This window comes from Polyergus mexicanus, unplaced genomic scaffold, assembly GCF_030449975.1.
Source record: "Polyergus mexicanus isolate NDT 795.1 unplaced genomic scaffold, iyPolMexi1.0 SCAF_1, whole genome shotgun sequence".
NCBI classification, from domain to species: domain Eukaryota; kingdom Metazoa; phylum Arthropoda; class Insecta; order Hymenoptera; family Formicidae; genus Polyergus; species Polyergus mexicanus.
This window is the reverse complement of record NW_027223321.1, coordinates 13,288,410-13,301,731: the sequence shown is the minus strand read 5'-3', so window position 1 is coordinate 13,301,731 and position 13,322 is coordinate 13,288,410. Positions and strand designations below refer to the sequence as shown.

Here is a 13,322-nt window from a genome sequence, read left to right as displayed (position 1 = left end):
TCTCCCTTTTTTATAATCGCTATATTGCATATCTATATTCATATTACATGTGTATATACATTCGAAAAAATACGAAAATGGAGAAATGAGAAGCATTGGTAGAAAATAAATGTAAAAATATATAGTGTTTTATATATATATATTATATTTTATAAAATGATAATTCTTATTGAGAAAGAGAGAATGTTCTTTTTTAATATAAAGCTCTGTTAATAATTAAAAAAATAATAAAGATACAACGCACGTGTATTTACTTAAATAGAATTAAATCGATGATTAAAAAAAGAAGCGTAGTTGAGTTAAAAATTATATTAAATGTAGTGTGAGAGAATTATATTTAAATGACATAGATTTTGCTTTTTTATTCCTTTCTCTCTTAGTCGGTTAAACTAATTTCTAAAATATAAACAGATAAGATGAATCTGCTGAGATGCATTTTGCTATGTTTCATAATTTATTACAATGTATATACATAAATGATGTTATCAACGAAATGATGTTATCATGCATAAAGTTGACAAAGGAGTTTAATACAATCTTCTTCGTTATGAAAATATTAAATTCTTAATAAACGATTGGATTTGCATGACATATATATATATATATATATATATATATATATATATATATATACACACACACACACACAAACGTGTTATTCAATTAACAGATAAAAATAAAGTAAACTTTTAACATAATTAATAATAGTAACAGTTATGCTATTTAAATATTTCCAAATATTTTCTTTAGCGATAAAAAAAGCAATATAAAGATTTAATGCAAAATCTTATTAAAAAAAAAATATATATATATAAATATATGGCATAAGTACAATAGAATTTTACATCAAAAACTTTCTTTATACGTTTATTTGATAATTAAAGTGAACGATATAATTGGTTTATGTTCCATCATTCGTCTCTCGTATCCCAGAAATGTCATCTTATGGAAAAGCTATTTAATTTTTAATAAGCTTTATCGTTGCGCTTATCGTTTGCGCTTGCGTGCTTCTTCATCCGACGTGAAGTTCGATTATTCCCTTTAAAGCTTTAATCGTTCCTCTGCAGGACGGATCGCGCTCGTACTTCTTAATCGGCCAATCTTCAAGTTATGAACAAATTGGTCTACTTATTATCCTCGATATCCATCGCTCTTTCATCTTGCGAGCGCGCGCGCACGCGACCTTTTGATCGATCCCGACTTTATCGCGCGCCTCGAATTTTCCGGCGCGATTTTTAACGTCCCGCGATACGTTAAACAATAGCGTATGCGCGATATACGTTTTACACGTGAATTGCGTAACGCAGTGCCGAAAGGATGCGTTAATGTTAATGGAACACGAGCTCACGCATGTATGCTCCCTCTGCGGCCCCAATAGCCGCGCACTGGGCCCATTTGCTAAATGGATAGCGAGCGATTAATATAGAAGGCATTTGGCCTTTAGGCGAATGAATAGCGGGGGTGAACTTTCTGAGAATAGTAGCGGTTACACACGCCAATTATCCGCGAATGCCCCTTTGGGCGCACGAATCATGTTTAACGATTGTGGATGAAAACACAGAGCTGTAACGTTTCGTGGTATACGCGCATTCACAGTCATGTACTATGTAAATTATTAAAATTGCAATATATTATTTCTATGCTTTATAATTTAGGAAGTTTAATAACTTTTAATATATTTTTTTATTATAAACACGTGAAATATTTTTTCTTTAACTTCGATAGTTGTTTTATCGCGGATATTTTAAATATATATATACATATGTATAATTTTTCTTAATATAAAATATATAATATATTTAAGAAATTCAAAGTTCTCCTTGCCATAGAAATCCCAATAATACAAATAATACGTATAATATATCACGCATTACTTATTTATGTTTTTAAATTATATTGCTAAACTATAAGATTTTCGATATTTATAAAATGTCAATTTTTACAAGCCGATAATTAATTAAAAATTATATAAAGATATACATATATATATTAATAGTTATGTATGTATATTTGAAATTAAATATTGAGAATTGAGAATCAAAATTTAAGCTAAAAATTAAGATTCAAAGATGTCGCGACTGCATTTGAAATGATTTAATTCGAGTTGCATCGAGATGTCAGTTACACTGGTTCGCTCATGCAATCACAATTATCCGTTTCATCTATTATTATGATTATGAAATACGGTCGCTGATTGCCATGTATGAAATAAATGAAAGTCATCTTGTTTTGCGTAATGGCGTTAACGTATCCGCATTCGTGCGCGATGAAAAATCACATCGACATTATTCGCGTTTATTGCCATGGGGATATTGGCGGCTGGAGATGGAGGAGGGAGCTCGCGACAATACGGCATATCGGCCAATGTCGGTCGAAGAAAATGGCGGAAGTATAAAGCACTAATGGCTTTTGGCGGGATACGGGTGTATCGATTCTCTGCGGCTCCGCGCATTAATCGATCGTAAATGTTGCATAAATACTTGTGTGGCCGCAACGAAACCAGCCGCGATAGTAACGCGCGGAATAACGACGACCTTTGCTGAAATTCGATTCATTTCAACGAGTCACATATAATTCAATTTAACGCGCGTAGTCCAATACCGTTGTTTCCATCGTCGGATCAACGTGTTTCGCGTCGCCGCGACATCGCGGAATACATTACGGGATACGCTATATCCTATATACGCGAAACGATCTCACTTTGATCATCGTTTCCCATCAATTGATTCATTAAACTGCCGATGATTCTCATCCAATTCTTCTCTTAAAAGTTTGCTATACACCAGATAGTTTATACTCGATGCATTTGTGAAAAAAAAAAAAAAAATGTGGATTATACACATATCTTATCTTATAAATATATAATATATAAAAATTTAGTCGCATAATTTATTGTGCTCAATAGACCGTTATGTTATATACCACCGGCTCTTCTTTAATTCGCGTTTATCGCAACATATGGCAAATGAGTGTCAATATTTGACATGCAACAAAACGGACATAGGTCGCGTTAATTGAAAGTGCAAGCATATTAAACGTTCGTCGTTGGTCGCGTGCTAACGCGATTAGCGTTATCGCAATTTGGCTCGCAAGTAGGCGCATACATATTGGCACATCGTCGAAAGGCATTACCGCATTCTCGGAGTATTTTGAATATTCAAATGCACGGGCGCGGGTGAAAGCAAAAGCTGGTCGTCGTCGAGAGGCGGCGGCGACAACGAGCGGTCGAAAGTGTTTGCACACGGCAGTTTGAAAATTGTGAACATTATCATGCGACTCGATCCCATCCTCGCACTCTCCCTCGGGAGAGAGAAAGAGAGAGAATGAGAGAGAGAGAGAGAGAGAGAGAGAGAGAGAGAGAGGATCGATACGAAGAGTACAATTAACTAGATACAGTCGCGCGGGCACCGACAGATATTTCACTAACTCGCGCGAAATATCTCGCCGACTCGGCCCTTTTTTTTTTTTTTTTTTTTTTTCTTCATCCCACCCGCTCGTGCGAATTTCACCTCGTCGCGTCGTGGAGCTTAAGTCCCACGCGACATAATTTTTCAAAAATTATCCGTCCGCTTCGTTGAGAACAACGAGCGCTGCAAATGGACGTAAACCTGCGGAAATTTTTTTCAAAATAATGGAAGGAAGCCGGGATTTTCTTTATCTCGCGTACAAATTTTTTTGCATCGAGAGAAATTTTTCAATCATTTAGATATGGATTTTCGATATACGAGAGAGATGTATCTTAAAAATAAATTTAATTATTTAAAATGGCACGTACGAAATCGACAATTTAAGCGAAAAGTGGTAAGTGAATGACGATTATTGTTTTCTGTTTGGCAATGTAATTTTTTCAACGGCAAGGCATGTTTATTATACCAGTAGTGTATCGATAAAGATACAAAATAATAAAAAGTTGATATCTATAGTTCCTACGAATAGCGGATTATGTTACGAAACTACTATAAGTCGCAAGTTATACGAAAATGTGTATTATAAGTTAGTTGTTCACGATAAAATAATCTTAACTTTTTTTCTTTCTCAATTGAAAGTTTTTTTCGCGCTTGCATCTTTATTCAAGATTTACTGTAATGCTTAAAGGAAATGTAAAGGTAACTTGTGTAAACTCTTTATATAAAAGAATTGTAACCATTTTTTTTTTTTTTAATTTATATGTATAAAATATATACTTTTTAACTTTTTATCGATGTTACATTTCCATTAAATTTAAATTTGTGATAATCCAATTAATAACAATATTTCTATATTAATAATTCTCAGGTAATTTTCAACAGAACAAAAATATACATGAATGTGTGAAAAAATAATTTCACAATATTTTCATTTAAAAATCTTTTTATTAAAAATTTATTTAAAAATACTTTTATTCCGAGATTTTATTTATTTGCTAATAAAATTTTATTAGCTGGAAACATTTAAGTCTCTCTCTCCCGTTTTTTCTCTCTTTCTCTCTCTCTCTCTCTCTCTCTCTCTCTGTCTTCCTTTTGTGATAACTTATCTTACAACTAAAAATTATTGGTCTTTCAATGCTTTTATTAAGGAGTAATCGATTTCAAATTGGTCAAAGAAGTCTTAAGTGGAAGATGGGTCGGAGTAGGAAATATAGCCTGTGTGGTATATATCTTGGTATATCTTGTAATAGTAGCACACCTATTGATGAAAATTGCATTGAAGCAAAAAGGTTGAAGCTATCTAGTATCTCAGAAAATAATCATCGGCATGAGGATTATTATAAACGTGAACTATGAGTGCAGTATAAAAATTTTGCGACTTTATCTTTCATCGATATTAAATCATATCGAAATATTTTTAACGTGTATTGGTTAGTTATGTCTATCGATATTATAAATTTAATTACGTTATACAATAAATAATTTCCGTTACATATATAGGGAAATATTCATTGTTAACTGACAATAGGCGCGCGGAAACTCTTATTATTTTATCTTTGATATAATATTTTTTCATTTATATATATATGATTTATATTTTGTTCAACCAGGTACCTATATCGTGCGCGCGATATATATATATATTTTTTTTTCACTTTCAATGAGTTTAATAAGTTTCCTTTGTTTGCAATATTCCCCGTAAGAAATTATTACAAACCTGTAGACGTTGTGAGGAAAGATACGTTATATAAGAAAAATTATAGATTCAAGTTATTTTTCTATAATAAGAGCTTATTATATTATTGCTTTACATGTTAAGTTTTATATAAAATTGCGACATTAATTGCAAGTACAACGCATTATCAAAGATAAATTTAACAGCATTTACGAATTAAAAAAAGAAAAAAGAAAAAAAAACCAATTGAAATAAGATGGAAAAAGCTGATTGAAAAGCGGATTATTTTCATATACGCAAACGGTTCTATAAAATTCTTTATTTTATCTTGTTCAAATAAAATTTGTACAGTTTTAGCTACGTCGGAAAATAAGCAACTTGAATTACACGAGACACATATATCAAGATATGTACGTATGATAAATAGTGGAGAATTGACTCGATTTCCGTTATAACGTGAAATTCTTAAATAATGACGATCGTGTATGAAAAATATATTACAATATTACGTATCAATCTCTCCGCGAAATGATTCGTAGATCTTTCTTTCGTAATAATACTACCGACAGTAATAAAAGTCAGACCACCAATATATCATACGTAACAGCGTCTACGAAAGAGTTCATAAATCCCAGGAGTGGGGATACAAATAAAAAGGAGTGCTTGCCTTGGAAAGCGGCCTCGAAGGTGGTCTTCTCCTCCACGGGATTCTGGGCGAGCACCAGAACGACCGACAGGTATTCCAGGATGACGAAGAGCCGGTAAACGTAACGTAGTCCAGCCATCGTCCGGCGATGAACATGCACGTATCGCTGGGCTCGATAATAAGTCCTTACTGTCGCATGCTCCAACGAAATCCTGTCGATCACCACGCGGCACACGCGAGACACTCTATCTCAATCGATTGTGCGTATCACTAATTACTCTCGATTACTACTAGCACCAGATTAGATTTGAGATGCGCGAGGCCCGGGACACTCTTCACAACGCGACAACCGATTCACGCGAGCCCCGATGACACTCTGTAAAGCAAACCGATAAAAAAAAAAAAAAAAAATCAATAGATGAAAAATCTGTAAGAACGTAAAATTAAAATTCCAAGGAAAATAATATCGTGGGAGAGCAATTTTTATAAATTTTTAAAAGTGATCTCGCATAACGATCGCATTACGAACATTATTCGAAAAACTTTTAGAAGCAACGTTCCCTTCTTTCTTTCGTACGTAAGAATTTTTAAATAACTTCTAAAACGAGCGAACCTTGCGATAATAAATTTTCTAATGCCGAATGAAAGAAGAAAATATACAGATATTTAAGAAATTGTGAAAGAGTTTTTATTAATTCCACGTAGCGCTTTATAAAATGTGAATTCAACCAGCTATCATGATCGGCTATCGTGACGATCATTATCTCTGATTCGCGCTTCTGCTAAAATCAATTGATACGAGATCGAGTCGATTCAGTTGCAAATGGCTCGTAACAAAGTATCCGCGGCGTTCACTATACTCGTTATATCATGGCAAATGATAGGTCTCTATTTTCGCGCAATATCCGATGCAAATTTACTTGACACCGTATGCATATCAATGCGTGCATGCATATTTCCCGCGGGCTCGCACAAAGGAGTTGTTTTCGCCTCGTTCTCCCCTCTCTCTCTCTCTTTCTCTCTCTCCTCTCCTATCTCTCTTTTTTCTTTCTGTCTTTTTTTTCTTACAAGATTCACGAAGCGAAGGGATAAAATAAATCGCGCATTCTCTTTCGCGAGAATCCCTGAGACGCCTCGTGGACGCTCGACAGGATGTTTGCGTCGCGGAAAATGCAAGCTGCATTACTGCAACAGACGGATTAACGCTCGGACTCGTCGCGTTATGTTAACGCGTCTGGAATTAGATTTTTTTGCTTATCGCCGGGTTTCCGTTGCTGCAGATCGTTACATTGCTAGATACGAATATGCAGAGCGTCGCTGCGGTAGGAACAAAAAATGAATCCCATACTGTAATTAAAATTAAATTTTCGAGGATATTATCGGAGCACTAACTTTGTTATTATGTAGACATATATATATATATATATATATATATATAGAGATTAAGTTAATATAGCGTATACAACTTTTATCTCATTGGGGCTGTATCAATTTATTTAGTTTAAGGTCGATAAAAAAGATTCTTCGTGCTGTTTAACATTAATTTTATCGCTGTTTGCGCGCCGTTTTAATTTCTCACGCTTTTCTTACTTTACGTTTTATCTAAATTAGAAAAACTTTCATAATAGAGGAAAATAATAAAAAAAAAAAAAAGGTAAGAAAGAAAAGAACAGAAAAGATTGTTACGAACTCTGTAAGAAAAGCATATTATTTTCGCAATGTTTTTGCAAAGTTTAAAAAGAAAAAGCGAATAAAAATCGTTGCGAACATTTCGAGCTGTGGCTCATAAAATTCGAGAAAGAGTTAAGTAATCGATTTGTCGATCATATCAGGCAAGCTATATCGCTCCTGTACATGGTCTTAAGATTTCGATGTGGATCGAGGTAGACGCGAAGCTCGATATCTACTGTCGTAGCCGATAGTTGACGTTTCGGCTTAAGTCACTGGTTGATGTCACGAAGTTACAAGCAGATAAGATTATACCCTGGCAGAGCCTGGTGGCCGAAATTTCCATTCCCGGGTCACGTGATGTAAGCTGCAGCAGCCGCAGCTAAAACACGTCATTTATATCGCCTTGCACTCTGATATTTTACGAATATCGCGAACGTGATTTATTTCTCATATTTTTTTCTCAATTTAAAATTATCGATCTCGAATCCGTGAGATCAAAAATAGCACGAACTAAATCCTCTTTCTTAAAAATCTGACTGGAATAAGAAAATTTAATTCTTCAAAGAATTGAGGGTATATAAAAATTAGATTGGCTAATTCTCTATAATTTTATCGATTCAATTGAATCAGCTATTTTATAAAGGGGGAAAAAAAAAATGTAAAGTAAAATCAAATTTTATACAAAGGCGTTCAAGATTGCAAAATTATGAAAACAGATACATCGCATTTGCAAAACGAATGATAAAAGCTTTATTTGAAAAATTGTTTATCAGACATATGTGAACTTTATAATCAACTTTACACTTTGAAAATGATCAAAAAATGTTTCTTCTTATTTTTTATTTTAATATAATATTTATTTTCACAATAAACTCATATCGTGTGTCTTTTGACAAGTTCTAAAATATAATAGGTTTAGTACTTGGCACGATAATAACTCGAACTTTTTTTATGCTTTGAAAAATATTATTTTTTCCAATTTGTTTTTAATGTGTATGATTGCGAACATTATAAAATTTATTATTTATACATTGAATACACGTGTTATAGCCTACAAAATAAATTGCCTCGTATGAAGAATATTATTATATTTTATTTATTGTGTATTGGTAAAAATTTATTTAATAACTTATTGTGTTTTATATATATATATATATATATATATATATATATATACAATATATTGCTAATATATATCTGTTTGTGTAAGATGAGTCATGACAAATCAAATTAACGATTATAAATTAAATATTAATGCATAATATGCCAATTGATTGTGTGTGTGTGTTTGAATTGATGTAGAATACAAAATAACGTGTAGAATTAAATCAACAATTTTCTGGCATAAACTGATATTGTATTAAATGATATTAAATAATTGTAATTAAATACCAAAAATCTTATAAATATAAATATCGAATATGATAATGTCGCGATAATTAAATGTGACAGTCAATGATGAAACACATTTTAGAGGTGCATGCGTATTTCAGAGAGAAATATCTGTTTTTTTTAAATATCGAAGTTGCATCACAATCTTTTGCGAATTAATGTATACTGCTATTTAATGGATACAAAATACAATAATTATATGCACGGTACAAAGAGGCAGTTTAACATTTACCACAGCTCGTAATAATTCGGTATTTGCACAACATAGTCGAGAATCCCGGGTCAATAGGTTTTTCTTGAGCGATATTATTTACAACCAGCTGCAAAATACAATGTAACAAAAGGAGAATCAAGTTGCCTCATTGTCGAGCGGCTTGATAACAAACAAATTAAATTGAAATCTTAACAAACTGACGTTTCAACCCCACTTGATCCGTAGCTTAAAGCCATTTCGTGTCGCGATTCGATCGGGAGAAAATATATTCGCGGACTCTAAATTCTCTATTATTTGCGCTACTGAATATTCAAATCATGCCCGATGATAAAAATCATCGCGCATTATTCGCGCGTAAATATAATTTGCAGAAATAATCTCTTCGATAATGATTATATTGTAAGACACGGTGATTTTTTACAATAGTTGACAAAATCGCGTCGAAACGTTGATAAAAATAATTTCGATAAAAATGATTGATGCTGATGGGATGTTTTTTTTTCTACCGTAGTTTATATCGCGAGAAAGAATTACCTATGCGAAAAATTAACTTGTTAAATATTTTTTTCTCATAGAAGTAAATATTGATTTGTATCATTTTTGGATAAAATTCTTTTAATACGGACGAAGCATATATCGAAATATGTAGAGAATATGTTGTTTAATGGAAAAATTAATTTTCCGTATTAATGCCATATTAGCGCGCTAATATATCCAACAATTATTGAATAATCTATGTAACTAAGCGTAAAATTCGTTTCTCGGGAAAGATCGACTGCCAGCCGATAGCTGTAGCGTGCAAGCAACAAGCAAGCAACTCCGAAAGAACGAAACAATATTTTATCGCGCGGGGAGAACGATTAATCATACGTCGAGAATCATGCGTGAGAAGTAATTTTTGATCGATAGGGGGCTAAACTTTACGCGACTCATCGCCGAAAATACACGTCTCACGGTGCGTGCGAGCGAACACGCAACTTATCGAGCGATCGCGCCACGGGCCGCGAACCAAAGGGCTGAATCAATAAGAGAAAAAGCGTCGCGACGCGTCGCCCTTCGGGAAAACGTTGCCCTTCGGCGATCCGTGCGTCGATTCGAGGCGGGAATCGAAGGCGGCCGGAGCGTCGAGGATCGTCACGATGCCACCGAATTCCTGGATTTTTTTCTCGAAATAGAATTCGCGGCGCAATCCCCTCGTTTCGACCCCCACCGGATTCGCGTCGCGCCGGTAAAGCACGGCGGTCGTCCTCGTACCTGTCGCACGACGCGGCTGTTTATCTCTTTCTCTCTTGTCGCAGACGGATATCTCTCTCCTCTTATTATTCCTTTTTACTTCCGTATCTCTACGCGAGCGATGCGAACGCACGAACCAACGCACACACGCGCCGCGGAGCGTCGCGACGGCCGTCGATGCCGGCCGGTGTCTCCAATCGAACTGCGGGGATAGTTCGACGGTGGCGCCGCCGAAGGACGCCGCCGCCACCACCGCCGCTACCACCACCGCCACCACTACCACTACCGCCTTCGATCGGCCGCCGCCATTTTTTTGCCCGAGCCGTCGCGTGCGTTACTAACCCCCTCGAAAACATTCCGCCTTGAAATGCGTGCTTTCCGATCGAGGGATGCGCGAGAGAACGCCCAGGGATGTAACGCCGGGGGTGCGAAATTGTACGCAAACAGACGAGCCAGAAGTATGTCGCGTTTACCGCGCACCCCGTACGATATCTTCGCATTCGCGGAAATGTTGGTGGAAGAAAGAGGATCACAAGTTATCCGATACGCATTCAAGAGATTATAAATTTTATATCGAACTATGTATTGTGAAGATTAAGGTAGAACGTTTTGGAAATTGGAATTCGATCGATCAAAGTGAAAAGTTGAAAGATAGACTGGAATTCAGAGCTCAAAGAATATTTTCTTAGTTTACAATCGCAATATATTATTCAATGATCCGCCGAAATTGTACTTGAAACAAAAAAGTTTCTATAAATATAGGTCTGGAAACGCTTCGTTAAAAAGTTATAGCTAATAAATTCTCTGTAAATAATTAGTTATGATCAAAATTTAATAAGAACATTTTTATATTTGCATTTGCAATGTTTGCACTACGAATTTAGTGTTTACACAAAAAGGTGGTCTTCAAGTTTCTGCTTTTTGAGTTTATTTTTTCTTAAACATCTTATCAGAAAATTAAACGAAATTGATGTAAGTTAATTTGCTACTTAATTATCTTTTAGATTTCGTTTCGTTACTTTTTTCACACGAATAAAAGGTTTTTAAGTTATTTTTAAAAATCATGAAAAAAAACATAATTTGTCGAAGTTTGTTGGTTCTAATTTTTTAACGAAGCATTTCCGGACCTGTGTTTATCGGAACTTTTTGTTTCAAATTTAATTTCCTATAAATAAAAATCCTAAAATTTCATTGACCTGACTTGGAATATCATGTATAATAATTAAACAATCTTCAATCGTAATGCAACTTTAATCTCAATTTTTGTACCTTTAAAGCTAACGCAGACTTAATTCTTTAAAAAAACCGTAATTATTAACTTAATTAGAGCAATCTGGATTTAAGAGACCCAGATTTTATGATGTTACTATTGATATTTAGGAACGATCTTTATTTGACTAGATTTTTTAAAGTTGTAATTAAAAAAGACATAAAAATTTTACTTGACATTTTTTATGCCTAAACAATTTAAAAAAATTTTTTTTAATTTTATATAAATGTTTTTGTTTTCTTAAAACTTGTTGTGTAATAAATCTATTTTTAACACATTTGCTATCTTCAATATGTGAAAATAGGTGATTGATCCATGAGATCCGTACGCTCCAATTACGCTAGATATCTTCATTATTCTGGTTAAGGGTTAAATTGACCATCGTATGCAGAGAATTCAACAAGAATACTCAATCGTTTAGAAATGTAAAATGTTTGAAAGTACAAGGATAATTTTGCTTATAAAAAAGATTAAAATACACAGTAAAAACATGCTAGATTAATTACTTTTTAATAGTTAAGAACAGTTTGTCTTAAAGAGAGAACAAAAGATAAAGGCGATTTTAAAATTCAAGTATGAAAGTATTTAAAGAGTGATCTTGCACGAGAATCTTTCATATCGATCTTCTACAAATTAATTAAAATTATAACGTTATTTTGTACTATGACAAGTTATTATATATTATAGGCAAATATTTTATTATAAATTTTAAATAAAATTGATTTTATATATAAATTTATGTGCACAGATAAGTACATGATAAATATGCTAATCCAATTTAGATTTGTTCTAAAATATTATAATGCTGTTAGAGTTGTAAATATATACATAATAATTAATTTTTCAAAATATTGAAATTTTTCTGCAAATGTTAAAGACAGCTTACTATTGATATTTAAAAAGAATTAAAGAATTTTTGTTTGCATAAATAATATATTTTTTCTTTTTTTAAATATAGTAAAAATATAGTAATAATTATAGTATTAATTATTAATTTTATATACTATATATATATATATATATATATATATATATATATATATATATATATTCGAATAAATATATAATTCAGATTTAATTAATATATATTTAATATTTTTTCCAGGGGTTCCAGATTAGCACATGCACAGTTCTGCATGTTTTCGATTTTTATTGATTGGTATCGAGTGAGTCCGACCATTATCGGTATCACCGAACTGTCTGTCATGATTAATGGTACTTTTAAAGCTCCTGGCCCGTAACCAAAATAAAATGTTTATTGCGATAAGTTACAATATTTGCTTTTGTCTTATACATGTTTATTTTAATTTGTTATTCCGATTTATTATTTACAATACTGTACGCATATTGGAATATTAAAAACAGACTTAAACCAAGTTAATGTGCTCTTATTTTAATTGTTCTATTGTACAATAAAATTTAAATATATTATTTTAATTAAACCGTAAAATAAATAGAAAATTTAATTAATTGAAAGATATATTTCAATATATAACACAAAGTATGTTGAGTAAATCGTGTCAATTTTTAAAATTTTATTTTAAAGAGGTCCATGACATATAATGATATAGTAAAAATTTATTCCTAATTCTTTATCTTATAAAAGTCGATAATAAATTCTTCAATTCGTGGAAATATGGTATTGATTTATTCTCTCAAATTAATTCACGATTATACATTAATAAATATAAATTAATTTAGACGATTTAAAGAGTAACAAAAATTGAAAAAGAATTAGATGTGACAAATAAAATACTATTAATAACAATGTATTCTCAAGATATTGGAAAAGAAATGACTTCTAAAAGTAATAA

The 13,322-nt window shown here is 32.8% G+C and overlaps 1 protein-coding gene and 1 long non-coding RNA gene across 3 annotated transcripts in view; one reads left to right on the top strand and one right to left on the bottom strand.

Annotated features, from left to right (window-relative positions):
* LOC138936181 (pikachurin) overlaps positions 1-10,479 on the bottom strand; it is an 87,440-nt gene extending 76,961 nt beyond the window's left edge. Inside the window, exons 1-2 of one of the 2 annotated variants that reach the window (XM_070301359.1) lie at positions 10,260-10,479; positions 5,750-6,155 (exon numbers count right to left, since the gene is read on the bottom strand). In XM_070301359.1, the coding sequence (XP_070157460.1) occupies positions 5,750-5,867 (118 nt within the window). In that variant the 5' untranslated portion in view covers positions 5,868-6,155; positions 10,260-10,479. The remainder of the gene's footprint in view (positions 1-5,749; positions 6,156-10,259) is intronic. The other variant, XM_070301349.1, reaches the window with a different exon arrangement.
* The window catches only part of LOC138936197 (uncharacterized), a 92,352-nt gene extending 79,607 nt beyond the window's left edge, over positions 1-12,745 (top strand). Inside the window, exon 3 of the long non-coding RNA XR_011447352.1 lies at positions 12,614-12,745. This is a non-coding gene — a long non-coding RNA (uncharacterized lncRNA). The remainder of the gene's footprint in view (positions 1-12,613) is intronic.
* Positions 12,746-13,322: the final 577 nt, after the last annotated feature.